Here is a 19,286-nt window from a genome sequence, read left to right as displayed (position 1 = left end):
TTTAGTCATTTCTATGGCCAAATGAAAACTTTGTGTTATTTTATGTCCCATACTGCCAGTAAAACCACAGCTGAGCTAACATGCTCCAATCCCTATGCCTGTTTTCCAAAGCACAACATCCTGGGGACATATTCTCTAAATTCCTTGCAAAGGCTTTGGAACCACACAAATGCAGCCCAGAGAAAGAGCCTCATCCATCAGCAAGGCCAGGGTCTGTCTTGGCTCCAGCAATAACATTGTACCTTATCAGCACCAGGCAGTCACAACTTGGCAAATGGCACTCAAATTGATGCTGGAGGGGGGTATTATTTGCATCACTGATATTCCCAGAAACCCCAACAGAGATCAGATTCCTGCTGCAAGTACAAAAGAAATTGTCCTTCATGTCCAGGTAGGCTATTAACCTTTTGGAGAAGGGATTAAGTGTGAGTGGGTCATCCTTTCAAACAATTCCCATTTCAGAGGGGAAGAACTGACTCTTCTACAGAGTGCTGTGGATTGAAGTGGGAATTTCGGTGTCCTGACAGTTTGTTAAAAATTAAATCAAGCTCAAAAAAGTTATCCCAGACTCTTTATCAAGGTACCCAAAGTTGCACACTGTGACAGAACCCAGAAATGCCACTCTTCCCCACTGGCATTTCCCATGACTAGCCAGTCCCTCCCCACCTCTTGTGCCTCCTCTTTAATCAGAAAAAATTAATGGAAGTGCTCATGCAGTGTTGCATCTTCTTTCTACTTTTGCTTTCAGGCTCCCCAGCATCTGAGCATGGGGTGAAACAGACAGGGGAGACATTCTGCTTAGATGATTTAACCAATCTCATGCAAATGTACTCAGCAGTCGTGGTACCCATTGTGTTTTCACCTACATAATGGCCAAGACAGCTGAATATAGCTTTTTCCAAGGATAATAGCATTTTTATGCATTATTCCTTAAAGCTTTTTGTGCTCACACACTGAAAAACAGCTCCAGCTGAGGAATAGCTGAAGTCAATATACTCAGTCTCTGTCCAGGTAATTATGCATCCTCCTCCCATGCTAGGTTAAGCAAATGATAATGATAGGACATCATTAACATGTCTGTTTCCCCTCCTCCTTTTCTTACTTTCAGCATGTGCAATGGAAAAACTGCAGTTAAGTATTTATTATCACATATTTTCCAACATATATTGCCTAGTTATCCTGCATTTGAGAAACAGGAAGGATTTTGCAGGCAAGACAAAACACAAAAGAACTGGTTTAAACCAGAAAACAATACACTTACTCTCCTGAATTTATGTGATCTACCAATTTCTTAATTGTCTGAGCCCAGAAGAAAAGGACAAAAAATCCCCCCCCCAATATATATATTATATGTATGTATATATGTAGTTTCCTTTAGTAATAGAAGCAAAGCCACTCAGTAATGATAATGGAAGAGTTGTCAGCTCCTCTTCTACATCCCTCACCAATTCTCAGGTTAGTTTGCCAGTGATAAAATCCACCTTGATATACCTTCTTCCCAAGGAACCAGGATTGGTAGTGAAAACCAGTGTTAGTGGTTTTTCCCCTCTTCGATTCTGACCAGGTGTTGCTCCTGCCCACACTTGTGGGTTGACCAATGCTCAAAGACTTCTGAGTAAAGATGGGGATTTCAAATCTGACACCAAGGGAGCTGGAGGATTTGCTGGAGGGAGTGGGGTGGGTTGCATATGAGAAGACAATCAGCTCACAGCCACCTAAAGCATTACCTGGAAAAGCTGTGGCAATGTGGCACCTGCAGTAACATTCCGGAAAGCCACAACTTCCGTATAGGTCCAACACATTAAACCCAGCTGTAAAAAAGGAATGATAGCAGACTTACAAAAAATGTAAGCACTTGAATTTTGTAATAACCAACGTTTAACTTATGCTCCTGAGAGAGCACTTTGACTGTTGATCTATCTACAACTGACCTTTCAATCCATTGGCTTCCACAGGCTTTAGGAAATTCCTGTGGATTTTGACAGCTGTTGGCTTATACCCAAGGTCCATGCCTTCAGAGGCATGAAACCCATTTTGATGCTTTAAACAGATATGGAGAAAGCTCCAGCCCTCCCACCCTCTGATACAAAAATGTGACTGCTTTCACTGTAGATGTGATCATTGTTCAGCATCTTTCAAGTTAGCTCCATCAGGAGGAGAAATTGCTGAGGGATTCAGGTAATTTGATGCAAACCTGTTGATTTTGAAAAGAAAAAAGAAATACAAAAAGCCTTGAAGACAGTCTGAATCAAATCAGAGATAATTTATCATTTTCTAGTCTGCACTCATATTTGTTATGAGAATTTGCAGCCATTCTCTCCAAATTGTATTTCCAACTTTTTTTTCTGTCTCCAGGACTGTCTAGATCCTATTTTTCCCACCTGTTTCCTGGCTATTCAGGCTGGTAACACACTCCAGTAACAGTATCTTATTGCTTAGATCTTAATTTGAGCCCTGGAAAAATATTTTCACCTTTTTCTGATTCTTGTTAATTATCCAGAGCCTATGTTTTGGGCATTGAATCAATTCATATTTATTCCAGAAAAGGAGATTATCATCTTCATTCTTGTCTCCTGAATGAAAGACACCATCACACTGACACGCTTTAATTAAGTTTCACCCAACCACCAAGAACTTCAGACATGGTTTAAGAGAGATTATATCATCAGAGATAAAATAAATTCTAAAAGAAATTAATTATGGAGCCAAAAAGTTTCACAAAATGGAAAGAGCACACAACAGCAGCATGTATTACTCTGTGGTGACAAAAAAGCCCACAAGGATTGAGTGAATGCCTGGTGAATGCACAGTAGCCACTGCTCCCAGGTATCTGCTGGAGGTGAGAGGAGTAACTCGAGGAGCAAGTCACTCTGACTGAAGATGTAAGCCCAAATATTCTCATTTAGAAGAGATAAAAGGAGAAAGCAGTGGACTTCATTTGTAGTACTCATTTGGTAAATTTCACCCAGATGCTTGGAAACATTCCTGAATTGTTACATGGAGACCAAAACCAGCTCCATCAGAATGACCCTCATCTGGGCCTTCAACTTTTGCATAACACTTGTGCTTCAGAGCAGCTTCTTCAACCTCCAGCTGCAGGAACTTCCAAATACATTGTAAGAAAGTGGTTTGTGATGAAGCAAAATTACTAAGAGGATTCTTGATGGGTGCAAAATTAATGATGGAGAAGAGTCTCAATTACTGGAAAATTAAAATACTGTTTGGAGGTTGGGGGTTTTGTTTTCTGGGAGTTTCTTGGGGGTTTTTTTTGGCCAAATCTCATTTTCAATTAAACTATTTACTGAAAGCAACATTTGGCCAAAGCAGAGCATGATTTTCACAGAACAGCAATAAAATATTTAGCATGTTTATGTTCCCAAAAATTAAAAACAAACCAGAACAAAATACACAAAACAAAACATTGTGCTGAAATGGGCAGACTAGATTAGTCTTCTGCTGCAATACCTCTGGTTTTGCCCTTTGTCTGAGAAATGCCAGGCAACAGACAATTCCCACTTCATCAATACGAGCTGGGGATGCTGCATCTGTGCTGAGCTCTGATCTGTTTACAGACCTCCTTACAGCTGCCATCCCGATTTAAAAGCATTATACTAGAAAGCTTTTCCTGTTTACAAGCTCGCTTAGCCAGACTCTGGTCCTCCTGGTCACTTAAGCACACATTTAACTAAAGTGCAGGAGCAGATTCCCCAACTTAGGAGAGGTCCTGACACTGCGAGCAGGGCCAGGTTGTCTGAAGTTAAGCACATGCTTAAGTGCTCTGCTGGATTTTTGCCCAAGCTGCCAATCTTTTATAGTTAATCATTTATCACCCCGCTTATGTTCTGGTAGTTATGCTTCAGTGTGCAAATATGTAAATTGCTTTCATAAAGCTCCACGCACTGAGCACAAATAATGCTTCCTCAGCCCTTTGCAGTTCTCCAGTCCTGTGACACCTCAGATAGATCAAGTGACACTTACAACTGGCAAGAAAGTTACTTCTCCCTTAATTAACCAGAATCATTACCGTGTTCGTCTTCTTAATGGTGAGGCACATTCACGGACTTGCAAAGTAAGCAAATAAATAATGCCAGTTAGCTCTAACCTGACAAGTATCACACATTTTGCCTCTAGAAGCATGTACACAGATCCATCTTCCTCTTCCACTCCCAGAGTGAGAAAGGGATCAAGCTGTCAAACCCATCGTAAGCATATTTGCATAACTTTGGCACAGATTAAGGCAAATCACTGCCTACAAGGGTATTTGCAATGCATCACAAGGTAATTCTCCCAAACACCAGTGACCATTTTAATTTTTCTTTCCCTCCTGAGGTTAATTGCTGTGAACTACAGGGGAATGTCACCTCCACTTACCTGTGCTCTGTTGCTTTGTATTCAGAAAGCTCACAGCTGCCGTGATTTTTCACAAAGAATTAAAATTGCCAGAAGGAGAGAAAACATAGTTACTGCCATTCAGTTCCAATATATTTATTGGAATGATAGGCAGCAATGGTGCCTCACTGAAACAGAGCCTTAAAACACAATTAGTTGCAGTTCTATAAATTGCAGAGCCAGTTATTCTGTGCTCCTGCCCATGGGCCTTCCATGCACCCACTAATAAAAAGGCTGCTTTTCCCCAGATGTCAGGTACTTTTGCAAGAACTGAGCAGCAGGAAGGGAAAATGATAGAGTCTGTTCCCTTGCTCTGTACAGCAACTTTTTGTAAAAATTTATTCTCTGTCAAGCAAACTGCCTGAAAAAAAACCCCTCAGTCAGCTACATTTTCTAAGAGGAAGCTTGAACACTGCTCAGATTGAGTCATATTAAAACAAATTAATGCTGACAGCTGGTCTCACAATCATTACTTGAAAGAAAACTAAACCTCAAGCTTTAAGTGTAAATTAACAAAAAAATCCAACTCTTAAACAAATAAACAAAGAAGCAGCAATCTAAACAAATGGGCCCTCCCGTGATAGACCAGCTGCCACCATGACCCACTGAACAGGACAAAACTCATCCCCTGAACTGTCCTGGGACTGCAAAATGCTCCTAAGATTCTCCTGCAGAGTTGGGCTGGCAGATCAGGTCCTGGGCCAACAGGACACAGGTTGCTGCAGAAGTAAAGGCAGGAGGGACCCTCCAGGGAAATGCTCATGCTTGGGAAAAATAAATCTCAGGCAGGGTTCACTGCATGGCTGTTTTGGGATTAGTGGGGAAGTAAAGCCCCAGGAAATTAGGAGCCTCGGACAAATTTCAGAAGGCTTATGTTCAGTTCAGGTCCTGGATGGAGATTTGGCCATCATCCCAAATACTAGGAGGTTTTCCTGCACTATGTAATTCTTTAAAAATGACATGCCTGTTAACTTCTTCTTTTGGTTGTAACCACCAGTTAATTACCAAGTTACATTACAGCAAGTAAGTTTGTAGCATTTTAAAGGAAATATACTGTTAAAGTAGGTTAGAAAAGACACAGAAAGATGCCACTTGTATGGAAAAATGCATGGTGGTGAAACAGATATTTTCCTTTCACAGTAGGTCAGATATAACAAGCCCTTGATGGAAAATATCCACTCACTTCTGAAGATCTAGTGAGATGGAGACACAAATATCTGAGCAGCTAAATATAGTTCTGGATAGCAGTGCTTTGTACAGTAAGTTCTAGTGTCTCTTAATATGGAAATTGATACAAAAATAAAATCACAGCATTTTCAGAGTCTCTCTCTGCTTGTGTGCCCACCGCAACTCACACCACCAAATTTCAGCCTCTGTTGAAATTACTCTGCAGTTTTTGTCTTGCACTGCCTCACATGCCAAGAAGGCAGAATAATGATGTACATCACTAAAAGGCCAACCTCTATTGAGATATAAAGGTTACTCCACAGAAAGTCAATATGAGAACTGCACTGAGCATGCCTTGTCCTTCAGCATTTCCACAAGAGCGATAAGCTAAGTTTAATTAGAGGAGTCCAGGTCTTGGTCAGAGGTTTCCCCAGCCCTAAATGCCAGTGGTTCAATTGTGCAATGTTTGTTACTGGACATGTGCCCTTTGGATCAGCCTGTGGTTGCTGAAGCTTTCAGCCAGGCTTGGGCAGGTACTGCGGGAGCTGCAAACCCCTTGAGAAGGAAGAGGGGGCAGTGGGAACAGTGAAGAGCTGTGGTAGTGACACGTGGCTTTCTCATATTTCTCCTACTTTCTCACTTCGAGGCAAAAACTTTGGACCCGGGTGTGATTGCTTTTGCAGTGATTTAAATTTAAATTCCCCAGGCCTGACTCTACATTACCTTGTCCCTCACTCAGCCGCTGGCCCCAGCATTGGGCGTGCAGGACTTGGTGGCTGTACATTGGGTCACAGGACAGTTCAGGTCAGGAAGGGCCTCCTTGCAGCAGAGGTGACACCCCGAGAGGGAGGGTGCAGATGGCAGGAAATTCAGAACAGAAGTGGGCTCCATCTCTGGCTGTGTCCCACTACAGTCACAGACAGCTTGGGGGGAACTTGGTCTGGTGCTTTTTCTCCCTGTTGCAGAGAAAGCACTGGATGATATCCAGCCATTATTAACAGGTTTGTCAGCAGTATTGACCTGAGCAAAAGGTAAACCTTTAAGTCAACTTCACTTTATGTAACATTAGAGGCATTTGCTCTTACAACTGACATGGAAAAAAATGCAAACAAAACAAGGTGTGTTGTCATTGCCTTTACATTATCCACCTTCAAAGTTAGAAAGTTATGCCAAGCATAAGTCAATAAATAAACAAATAATGGAAATATCAACAAGTTTGATTTCAAAGGTCATGGGAAGAGGGAGACTGTCATGCTTGCAAGCCTTCTTCTTCCTCTTTTCAGCCCTCAAATTCTAAAATACAGTGTCCTGCCCTGGGGCAAGGAGGGAGCTCTTTCAGGAAGCAGCTGGATTCAGAGCCTGTATAAGCAGATGAACTGGATTCAACACTACACATCCTTATGAACATAACTAGTCCAAGAGAAACCAGAGAGAACGGAAATAATTTGGTGACTGCCAGCTGCTGTGATGGTCTGTCCCAGCTCACCACAAGCCCTGTCTCATGGATGGATAACCACGACTGACCTGGGGCTGTACCACACAGCTGGCAGCTCTGCAAGCCAGGTTCCCAGACCTTCCCCAGCCACAAAAGCTCATCAGCAGCTTTCCAAAGACAACACACAGTAGAAGACAGTTTTCCACCTTCAGGCTGGATGAAGCCATGTGATGATAGAGAAGGGGGCACCTGGAGATGTCCCACCACTGTGACACACAGCACACCCCAGAGCAGGTACAAGACAGAAGTTCTTCCTTCCCTACCACAACTATAGCTCCCAAAAATATTGTCTTCAGCTGGCACCTCCTCACAGTGCCCCACCTCTATCAGATGCAGAAGCAGGGCACCCTCCACATTCTCATCCATTTTGCCAAAGGCATCTGGGTGAAGTATCCCCAACACTCAAAGCCACAGGAAAAGGGACTGCAGGGTTCACACAAACAATCTGGAAAAGTAATAAGCATTGCATCCTTACAAATTAGCTGGGGTGGTAAGAGCTGAAAAAACATTTGCATTGTGGCTTCTCCAAACCAGACACTGCAGTTTAAGGTTCGGGTGGGACCATGAATGTTCATTCATATCATTATTCTCATTCAAAAATGTGAAGACTGTACCAGACTTACAACTAACAGGCACGGCATGCATCGAAATCGCTAGAGCTTGTAAAATCTGATTTACTCTGTGAGGGAGAAGGGGAAGTTATTTAGTTTGAGTCATAAGAGGTCTTGATACAATCTAGGCTTCATCGTTTCTGAAAAAACAGTTCACTCCCTGGACAGATATCAAAAGGCTGCTGTGTACAGCTTTGATAACAAAAAAGCAGAGAACAATTCCTAGTGCTGAAGATTACAAGGCCTTTGTATCAGCTGCTCTTCATATAGTTTCTCTTGCATTACACTGCCTGATGGGCACTCTAGGTTTATGGTTAGCTCTTCAGGGATCCATGGATCTGAAATCAGGAAGACAGCATCTTTGCAGAGGTTTTTAGTTAAAACAAAAAATTAAAGTTGTGCCACCCTTGGTGTGAATAACAATGTCCATCTACCTGTCTTTTCCAGCCTGAGGTTTTCATCCTCTGGAGCCTCATCTGCTCCAGTGTCAGAGAGTGTGCAGCTCTGCTGCAGTTGAAAGAAGGCAGGCAGAAGAGCTTGGGGTAAATTCTGCCTTCATGTCCTTCCTGTGTGCTGGAAGCATCTGCTGGCTCAGAACCCCCTTCTGTTGCCTGAATCCTGTCAGGACCCCATGAAGAGGGATGATGATGCTTGAAGACCCACAAGTAGAGCAAAAGAAAGCATAAACTCATCCAAACACAGAATTTTACTCTCTACCTTAGCTGCTAAGGTTGGGGAGGATGTTTTATTGCCGATGCCATTTGTTTCTGGAGAACACACATCTGCGGGAGGGAAGAATTGACTTTGTCACACACCCCATGGGGTTGTGTAAAGTAGCTGAGTGGGAGAATTTTTGACACCTCTCCATGCTGGAGTCAACCCAGAAGTGTGGGCCAAGACTCCAGCAAGAGCCTCCCCTGGGGAGACACAAGAATAGCACAGCCAATCCTGCCTCTCCATGAGAGCTGCTCTCCAGCACTCCTGTGGCCTCTGATGGAAACTGAATTCACAAATGGCACAGAGATGCAAGGAACTGGAGGGGAAAAGGGAAAGGGCAGCTGAGGTTGCTACCACCACAGCCCAACCAGAGCAAATGGCAAACAAGAACAAACCCCTGCAGAACAGCACTGGGGAAAAACAACACGCATATTGCAAATTGCATATTCCCCTGTGCTCATTGTCCCCTTTTTCTCTTACAAGGAACAATGTAAGAAACAAAACTCACTTTGTAGAAAAAGGTGCTATGGAAACCATAAGAGAAAGAGTAACTGATGCAGGCTGTACTTTGCACATTCATTTCCATTTGCCTGCATACCACAGTACAGAGATTATTCCCACCACCACAGACGAGCAGCACCAGGTGCAGTGGGCTGAGATGCTGTTTTATTACCAGCCCCCTGTGGTAAAAAAAGGCCTTAGGCCTGAACTCCTCTGCATTCTGCCAGGGACCCTGCAGTGCCAGCAGTATCTACCTCCCAATAGGTAGGACATCCATTTGATCTTGTCATAAATAACAAGAAGTTTTGATGAGCTTGCAGAAGGTGGGACTTATGGGGTGGCAGCCATGTGAGTGCCACATTCCCAATTTTTCAGTCAATTTCTTCACTCACATCAATGCCAGCTGTTCAGCTGCTCCCATGAGTGAATTTGTTCTACAAACAGAAGTTCTGCAAAGCAGTCACTCCAGCAATGGAGTCTGGGATGGTCAATGGCTTTGAGCTTAGTGTACTGAAGGGAAGCACTGTGGCCAGAGGTCTCAAGACATCAGCTAGGGCACAGAAAGCTGAGGATGCAGAGAGTACCCACGATGACAGAGTATATGCTGTAGATACTTGTGGAGTGAGGCTAAGGTGAGGACAGCTCTCCACAGCAGACACTCACTGGATCCTGGAACAAGTGTGGCACATTCCCATGCCTATACATGGACTGTGCCCTAGTGGCAACTTTCCAGCTGCTCATGGCTGCTCCTTGCCCTGGCTGTAGGGTACAACCACCAGCACCACGCACGTGTCCACCTTTAGGTGTGCAGTCTGCAGGTACAGCCTGTGACAAATGCAAAATATCTGCTGTAACTGAGGCCAGCTGTGAGGCAACATGCCCAATAAGACCACTGGACCACCACCTAGTGGAAAAAATTACTCCCTTAACAGTACTCAGATATTCTCACAAGGTACGCTGAAGCTGCACTGATGACTGCAGGCCCGTGATGCCATTTTTTTTCTAGTACCTAAGAAGCAGATGGAGGTTTGTAACTGGTTTTTCCCAGCCAAACTTCCTGCAGAGGGATGACTAGTTTTCAGAGTGTTTAAGGACATGTGACCATGGCCAAATGCCAGATGGCTGGAAAGAGCATTGGAGAAGCCCCCATGATGCATGTCTAGCCTTGGCTGCCAGCATCACGCACCATATGTATCAGCTCCCAGATAGAAAGGCCTGGCTGCCACTTGGGAGTGTGACACAGGGATATTACACAGCACAATTTTAGTGATGCCATCATAGAATGGGCCAGAATGAACAACATTTTTTCTTTTCCTTGCTTCTCACTTGTAATCAGTACACAAGGAATCTGCATTAGATTCATTGTGTAGCCATCACTGATGCTTACAGTAATGGAGCAGAACACAAGTGGAAAGAAAAACAAGAAAACAAAAAAAAAAGCCTCCACATGGCATCACTTTCTGAAAAGCAGCAATTCTAGCTACAGTTCCATGACCTCTTTATGCTGATCTAACTGGGCTGCTAGGGAAACAACTAGCCCTAACCTGCCTGCCCACCCTGTCATGAGCTGGCCCAGGGAACCTGACTGCTATTTAACCAGGTTCCTTTTCATTTGGATCATGAGTGTCATACCTGAGTGTCTTCCTGCTCAGCCTGCCCAAGCACAGGAGGCAGGAGAAGAGCCCAGTCAGCAGCAGCAATTCACAGCAGGATGAGCTGAAAGACCTTGTCTTACAGCAACAGCCTCACAGCACACCAGCCTTAACCTGCCTCAAGATATCCTCGCAGGCACTGGCAGGGCTGGCAAAAAGCACAGCCCGTTTCAGAGATATTCCAACGTGTGTGCCACATCAGGTATATACAAACAAGCCATCTGCCCATTCATGACTTAGTCTGAGAGGTGCAAGACATGAAACTAAGCTAGAATTTTTCAGACTCCTAATGAGAGTATAGACAAACAGCTGGCAGCCAAGTTATAACAACAACAACCACCAAACAAAAAAACCTCCTCAAAAAACACAACCCAAATGACAGCTGCCTATGTATTTTAAAAATAATTTTGTTGCTGTTGTCATGTTCAAGAAATGTGTACACCTGAAGAATAATCAGAGGCTTTTTTATTCCCATATTCCCATTGGTATCTCAATGGTAACCCTCAAATGCAAATTTCAGTCTGTGACAGCATTTAATCTGTATCAGCACAGCACTCGATCACTGGATGGGATTTTGGCACTCCAGTCCATTAACCCTTATTTACATTCCAAAGCTGGAGGTTGGTTCAGAGGAAGTCTGAGAATGCTCCATCACATGGAATGGTGCTTATTCCTTCTGGGAAGTTCAAGTCTCCGTGTGGTTAACAGCTGGGCCAGTCCATTCATCACCATCATAAATATGGTCAGTGACATCACCAGCACATAGTGGCTGATGCTGCAAGGAAGAGACAGATAAAAAAAGTGAGAGAAAAATACAAATTTGCAGAGTAAAGAAAAAAACCTCTGACATGAATAACCCTCTGACTATTTTTTCCATTTTAAGTAGGCCTAATTGTTCACCTAGGATGTAATTTCATGTACACCGCTCTTAGAAGACAAGTATTAATAGCAGTCCTGTCATGTAAAAACCCAAGTCTCTGACAAAATAAAATGGTGGGGACAACAGAAAACACAACTGAGCATACATCAAGTGAGTAAGAGTACCAGGTGTACTTTTCATTCAAATGGATAATTCAGTGTATGTGAGTGAAACAATTGCAAAACTTTCATTTGCTGTCAACTATAACACAGAATCTAGAGAGAACTTGCCATCAGGAAGACATTCCTTGGTAACAAGACAACTCAGATATTTATGTTAGATGAAATGAAATTTTCTATAGAAAACACTGTCCTAGTGACAAATAGCTTTAAGAAAAAAAAAAAAAAAAAAAAAAAAAAAAAAAAAAAAAAACAAAAAAAACAAAACCCCACTACTTTTTTCCAGAACATTGCTAAAATCTGTAGAATTCTGTGCACATACAAAGAGATGAAAGAGATGAGTTCAAGAGTGGCTAATAAACACAATATGAAAATGCAGCTTCTGGGTTAGGATGTCCTGAAGCCACTAAAGCCACTAATGATTAAAAGTCTAACAAGCAGTGAGCTTCTTCTCCACTTGCTCAAATTCTGTTACACCTGAGGGTTCACTGGTGTTACAGATGGGCTATTTAGGGTCAGACTAAGATTCAGTCCAGGACATTCAGCATTCAGTGTTCAATGGGTTCAAGGTCTATTTGGAGTTAAATCTGGCTAAGGATGTCGAGAATAACAAGAAGGGCTTCTGCAAAGACACCAATAACACAAGGAAAACTCTGGCAAATGTGGGTCTGCTACTGAATGGAGCAGTGACCTTTGCAACAGAGGCTGCAGAAAAGGCTGAGATACTGAATGCATTCAGTCTTCACTGCCAAGGCTATCTCTCAAGAACTCCTGACCCAGGAGATCAGGGAGAAATCTGGAGGAAGGCAAACTTTCCCTTCATGTGGGAGAATTGGATTACAGACCATTCAGTCAAACTTGACATCCACATGTGCAGGTGCCTCCTCAGCAAGTTCACTGATGGCACAAAGCTGGGAGGAGTGGCTGATATCCCAGAGGGCTGTGCAGCCCCTCAGAGGGACCTCAACACGTTGGAGAGATGGGCAGCAAAGGACTACCTGAGATTCAACAAAGGCTGTCAACAGGCAACATTTGCTGTCAACTATAACAGAATCTAGAGAGAACTTGCCTTCAGGTAGACATTCCTTGGTAGTAAGACAACTCAGATGTTTATGTCAGATGCATGCATGCAGGGTCCTGCACCTGGGGAAGAATAACCCTAAGTACCAAGACAAGCTAGGGGACTGACCGCTGGAAAGCAGTTCTGTGGAGACAGACCTGGGTGTCCTGGTGGAAGAGCTGTCCATGAGCCAGCAATGCATCCCTGTGGCCAGGAAGGCCAAAGGTATCCTGGGGTACATTAGAAGAGCATTGTTGCCAGCAGGTTAAGGGAGGTGACCCAGCCCCTCTGCTCAGCCCTGATGAGGCACATCTGGAGAGCTGGGTCCAGTTCTGGGCTCCTCAGTACAAGAGAGACAGGGAGCTCCTTGATCAGGTCCAGGGGAGGGCTAAGAAGATGATCAAGGGACTAAGACTGGAGCATCTCTCTTACAAGGGAAGGCTGAGAGAGATGAGCCTGTTCAGTCTTGAACAGAAACAGGTGAGAAGGGACCTCCTCAATGTCTAGTATTGAGGAGTATCTGAAGGGAGGGTATCAGGAAGATGGATGCAGGCTCTTCTTGGTGGTCCCAAGGAACAGAACAAGAGGCCATGGGCACAAACTGGAATACAGGCAGTTCCACCTCAACATGAGGAAGAACTTCTTTACTGTGCAAGTGACTGAGCACCAGAACAGGTTGCCCAGAGAGGCTGTGGAGTCTCCTTCCCTGGAGAACAGCCATCTGGGCACAATCCTGAGTTATGTGTTCTGGGGTACCCCACTTGACCGGGGAGGTTGGACTGGGTGACCTCCAGTGGTCCCTTCCCACCTCAACCATTGTGTGATTCTGTAAGATCTGAATTGGGTACTGTTAATGTAAACCACTAGTCATTCAGAAACCAGAAATCTTCCAAAACCAGTGACATTTCAGGTTAGAGCTGCAGAGGAAACACTGCTGCACCCATGTCCATTATGCATCCAGTGTAACTTTGGTTTTGCTTGGGATTACTGAAGAAACTAGCACTCTGACATAAGAGGTACCCATACCTCCTGATGCACCCATACCTATTATCCCAAAGTAGATGGCTCTTTAGGACAAACAGAGTAACTTCAGACTGGATGAAGTCTTGAGTTTAGTCACAAAAAAGGATTGCAAGGAATGCTTGCTGGCTTAATGACCCAGAATTTCTGCCAGAGGACTCATTCAGTTTGAGAGTTTAGCCACAGAAGAGCAGTAAAGCTCATAATGCCGACATTATCAATCCTCACAACCCTGAGACTGTGACAACTCTGGCTCTACACAATTTAGACTTGTGAAGTGGAGAAGCACCATCTCTCCACAAAGCTGGGCTGCTAACCAGTGTGAAAGAATAAAAGTAATCAAAAAAGTTCTTCCACAGCCAGGGCGCCAGCGACCAAAGGACCAAACATGGACAACATGAAAACAGACTTGATGTATGCTGTAAGATTTTTCTGTTTCAGTTAAGTCTGACTAAAACACTTCACAAATGCCTTACTCAAATGATTAGTTTTAAGAAATCAATTAGAAAAATCCACCATCATAAAAGGGCTCAGACCTCAATGAGTGGCAGAGCAGCGTGTCTACAAGAGCCAAGCTCCTGTCCTGTTTCTGTGGGGAAGGTGTAAGAAGGGATACAGGGAACATGAAGTCAGGCACAAAGCCTTATGTCACCTCGGCAGTGCACTTTGGACTTCATTGTTCACAGCACATTTACAACAACAAAGATCAACTCCCTCAAGAGCTGCCCTTGAAAGATCACCTGGGTGTGTTGCAACTTTGGTTTCAGCTCTCCATGGGAAAGGACACATTGACAGATGAAACTCAAACTCTTGTTGCAGTTATCTTCATGGCATAATGTGGCCTTGGGGACAGTACATTCACCACAGGTAGATAAGGTTGCTGACTCCTAAGGGAACAGCCACTCTGGTTAACAGCTGGACACAGTGTCTCCTGCCTTACTTGTAACACCTCAGCTTTCCTTCTTACCTGGCACCAGAATTCTAGTTTTTCATGTAAGCAAGCAAACACCACTTTCCTTGTAACTTTCAAAGAAAGTGTGAATGCGAAATCTGAAAATCACAAGCCAAGTGAAGATCCTGCCTTTATTCCCATAGATACCCCAAGACCATCACAAACCATGCATGGTCCTCAGACCGGCATCTGAGTTCCTGTGCACCCTCCAAAAGGAGCTCTTTCAGATGTGATCAGGATTTGGGGGAGCACAGGGAAGGGCTTTCTCAAAGCAAAAAGGTCTCTTCAAACTCTGTGCACCCTCCAAAAGGAGCTCTTTCAGATGTGATCAGGATTTGGGGGAGCACAGGGAAGGGCTTTCTCAAAGCAAAAAGGTCTCTTCAAACTCTGTGCACCCTCCAAAAGGAGCTCTTTCAGATGTGATCAGGATTTGGGGGAGCACAGGGAAGGGCTTTCTCAAAGCAAAAATGTCTCTTCAAACTCTCCTGAGCCACCTGTCAGCTGAGGGACTGGATCCTCCATACTTTTCTAGAGAAGAGAGTGTTGCACACACTTCTCCCTTGCTATACTGCACAGGTCTGCATAGTTATGCTCCTTTAATAAAATATCAGACATTAAAATATATATCCTTTATATAATAAAGACTATATATTCTTTATTATATAAAGAATATATAATGCCATAGAGCACAATAAAAACAAATCTGCTTGTCATGTAATTACAAAGAGCCAGCATCTCTGTGTCTCTCAGCAACTGGCACTGCACTGTCTGTGGGCAGCTCTGCCTGGTAAATTACTTCTTAGGCTGGGGTAATGCTGTATGTAAACAAAGAAAACCAGACTCTTACAGGTATAAGCCACAAAAGCAGTGTCAATTCTTGATCCCTACACAATTCAGAACCTATACCCTTGACTGGACATGTAGTTACAGTGAAGGAGGTAATTCTCAAAACAAGCTTTCTGCATCAGAAGTCAAACCTGAGCTAATGAGGAGTGAGATTCTAGGCTCCAGGCAAATTAGATCCATGTGGAGGAAGAAGAGCCATTAAACAGGTACAAGAGAAGAGCATAATGGGGCACAGTGGGGCAATGCTTAAAAAGGATGAGATGGCAGAGGTAGCAGGTGTGGGGGATCATGGATGATCTATGGTAAGGTGGCACTGTTCAATGGAAAGGTGAGTGACCATGTAGGGATCAATGTCAACAGGCAAAGCTGGTGGTAGGAATATTTTTTATCAGGGAGCAAGACACCTGTTTCAGTGGCAAGGAACCACAAGGAGAACATATGAGGTACTACCACCTCCTGGCTTTGTGACAGTGTATATTGGTGAGAAAAAAGGAAGACAAGAAGAATCTAAGATATAAAATAAATCAGGGGGATAAGCGGTGGGAATCAATCTTGCGCCGAAACTTGGCTTTCTCCCAAGACAGGCTAATTCCTAAGATGACAGACCTGATTAGACGCTGGAAAGACAAGAAGATGGAGTAAGTCACCATAGCAATTAAAACAGCTAGGAACAAAATAAGTAAAACAAAAACAACTTGTGCAAAGACTTGGACAAGCACTCTCCAGAAGTATCCAGAGACATTATTTCTTTGTGACGTGCTCTTTGAACTGTTTCCAAGCACACACTGAGACCCCAGATTTATATCCTGAATTTTAAATTTCTTGCTTTTCCAGCCAGGATGTCACAGCCTCTCTCCTCAGTTTCACCAAAAACAAATCACAGAACTCTTGTTGTAACAGTTCAACCAAGAAGCCCCAGCACCCCAACCCCAAAATTGACTCCATTATTCCTAAAACCTAAAAACCCCCAGTTTTGTGCTTTATTTATGTCCCCTGACCTTTGAAACTGCAGAAGAGCAGTTAAGATCATATCTTTATCTTCCAGCAGCTATAAAGAGAAGGAATAGTACAGTATGTGTCTGTATAGAGCTATATAATAGCCATATAAAGAACCTTTAAGGTTTATCTTTACTATCAGGTTATACAACTATTTACAAAGTGCATGTACTGTAAAGATATAGTAGGCTTTAAAGGCTATTTCTCTCTCTTTCTGGAAATCTACAGACAGAGATAGATAAACACCTTTTAAGCTGCAGAGAAATTATTGTAGTGACACAGAAGCTGAAAAGCTAGCTATTCCATTTGGTTCTTATTCAAAAATAAAAGGACCTGTCAGAACAAACCACTCATGATCACACTAATACATCAAAAACACTAGGAAAATTACATTATTATTTTTAAGAAATTTAGTGGTGTGTTCTTCTGGGTCATATGATATAATTCAGGTTACCTCAAGGTATATAGGTAGAGGGCAAAGTGAAGCACACCTCAGAAGTTTATTTAAGCTGGTGCTTTGAGTCCTGCATTCCCTGCAAGACTATTATCCCATTATTATACCAAAACAATGAAAAGCACTCTCTGAAAGACAAGCTTACATTGATTTTGGCATCACCATTAAGAAAAGGGGCTTTAAAAATTTCTAAGAAGCCATAAATATTTATGGTAATTGATAATTTACTGAGAGGAAGGAATCAGTGGTGCATTGATAATTTGCTGAATGTGGTAATACCAGACTATATGTTGATCTGTTGTTGCTCAGCATTTCATTAATGAACTGGAAGAATGGAAGAGGTAGAAATCTGCTTCCATTCAAAGACAACACTTATGTGACCTGGTGAATTCCACTGGGAGAATAAAGACATCGTATTGTTAAGGCAAATGTGAGGCATGGTAAAATGTCATGTCATATGGTTAAGGCATAGCAGAATAGGATGCAAAAAGCCAGGAGTTAGGGGTGAAATTTTTAAGAATAGAAAATGTCAGTTCAGTAAACAAACCTTACTTCCAAACAATAAGATCCACTAGGAAAGAAAACATCAAGGTGAAAAAGCAGTGAAGGTCTTTTTATTGCAAGGGATTTAAAGCCAGCTCATCTATATGAAACTTGGCTGTTGGAAAAACCAAATATTGCCTAATGAGTCTCCTACTCAACTTGCATATTCCTAGTAAGAGAGAGAACACAGAGAACTTTTGAACATGGTAGTTAGAAAACCCATGGAAAGCCCATCACCACTAAACAGGATGAGTAAGGAAACACACATCAAAGCTTTACAAATGTGGCACATACACCACTGAGCTGTGAGAGACTTTAGAGGAATGAATCTCCACCAGGCAATTAAGCTGCAGGTTTTCTATCTCTGATTTCACTGATGTGCTAACCAGTAATATAACACAAATCCAGGTATTTTCACTGACACACACATACACACTTCCTATCAGTGTGACAAGAGAAAAAGAAAAATATGACAGCAGCTGTCCCTAATGACTTGTCCGATTCTCAGGAAAGCTTTGGCAACATGGAAAATGTTGCCTGTTGTAAGACAGCATATTTTCGGACCTTGCTGTCAAAGCAGCAACAGACAACACTGCAATGAGAATGCCACAGAGCTGTCACTGCACTTGCAACAGGAGGACAGGAAAGAGCTATGTTAGTATCTCACTCCCACTGGTTTTGGGAATTACCCAAAACCCCTTGAAGCTCATCTTCTCTTTCAGGAACAAACAAACAAAAAAAAAATATCTGCTGTTGCCTGCTAATTTTGCCAAGCCTGAGAAGCACACATTAGAAATCTGCTCAGAGGAGAAAGTTCTGGTGCCAAAATAGTGCTCATGCTAGATAAAGGAAGGACCACTTAGCTCCACACCTATGGCTTCACTTCCTTTCTTAAGCAACCTCCTTATTTTTCTGATGTGCATATAGACACCTACATATAAGACATATATAAAGAGACTACAATAAAATAACATAGGTGATAGAGTCAAGCACTCAAAAGTGAAGTAATGACAGAGGTTGCCTGAACATCATGAATTTCCATGTCAAAAATTAATCACAAATTACTTTTATCAGAGGCCTTTTTCAGTGCTTTCTTCAGTGATCAAAACACACACACACAGAGGCAGAATTAGTGGTACATAATGAGCTCTCCTAAACTCTTCAGAATAAGGCAACCTTCCAGCTGAAATAGATCCAGCAATGCATTACTGTTGTAAAGCTCTAGCTATGAAGACCGTGTATCAGAGAGGAAGCTTCTGGGTACTTGTAACAATTTACACTTTTGCTGCTAACTCCCTAATCAAAAAACTTCTTGCCCAACAGAACAGAAATTTTCTGAGGGCTTTAATATCCTTACTAATCTGCAGAGGAATTCAAACCAAAGGATGAAGCCCTCTGACTTACAATAAACTGACCATAGCAAGGAAGTGGGATGCTGAAGTGACATTTCACTGTTTGATCTAGATGTACCTCTGCCCACTAGGAACCTCAGAAAGGAACAGTGAGCAGGAATAGGAACCTCCAAAGAACATGTGTGCACACACTGCTGGGAACAAAGGGGCTCACAAAAGCAAAGCACAGAGCACACGTAGACTAAACAGAATAGTAACAATGGGTCACTATTCAGCTTCTGTTTAAATAACAGTGTCAAATGACCAGATTGGCTGGATTAGAAACAACGCGCTCCCTTACTAAGCTTACTACAGTATTTTATCTATTTTCACAACTCAGGGAATGTAAATATGAAATGTGTATTCTTTGTATTTGAGGTTAATATGACTGCATAATATAATGCAAAACAAATTCTCTCATTTTAGCTGTGATTCCTATGTGTAAATGCTAAAC

General features: G+C 42.8%; 1 protein-coding gene across 2 annotated transcripts in view; it reads right to left on the bottom strand.

Annotated features, from left to right (window-relative positions):
- Positions 1–11,033: 11,033 nt before the first annotated feature.
- Positions 11,034–19,286, bottom strand: part of PIGN (phosphatidylinositol glycan anchor biosynthesis class N) — an 89,300-nt gene continuing 81,047 nt past the window's right edge. For both annotated transcript variants that reach the window (XM_058804125.1, XM_058804131.1), the window contains one exon: positions 11,034–11,307. In XM_058804125.1, coding sequence (XP_058660108.1) covers positions 11,184–11,307 — 124 coding nt within the window. In that variant the 3' untranslated portion in view covers positions 11,034–11,183. The remainder of the gene's footprint in view (positions 11,308–19,286) is intronic.

Source organism: Ammospiza caudacuta, chromosome 1 (genome assembly GCF_027887145.1).
Source record: "Ammospiza caudacuta isolate bAmmCau1 chromosome 1, bAmmCau1.pri, whole genome shotgun sequence".
Classification (NCBI taxonomy): domain Eukaryota; kingdom Metazoa; phylum Chordata; class Aves; order Passeriformes; family Passerellidae; genus Ammospiza; species Ammospiza caudacuta.
This window is presented reverse-complemented; position numbering and strand designations above follow the sequence as displayed.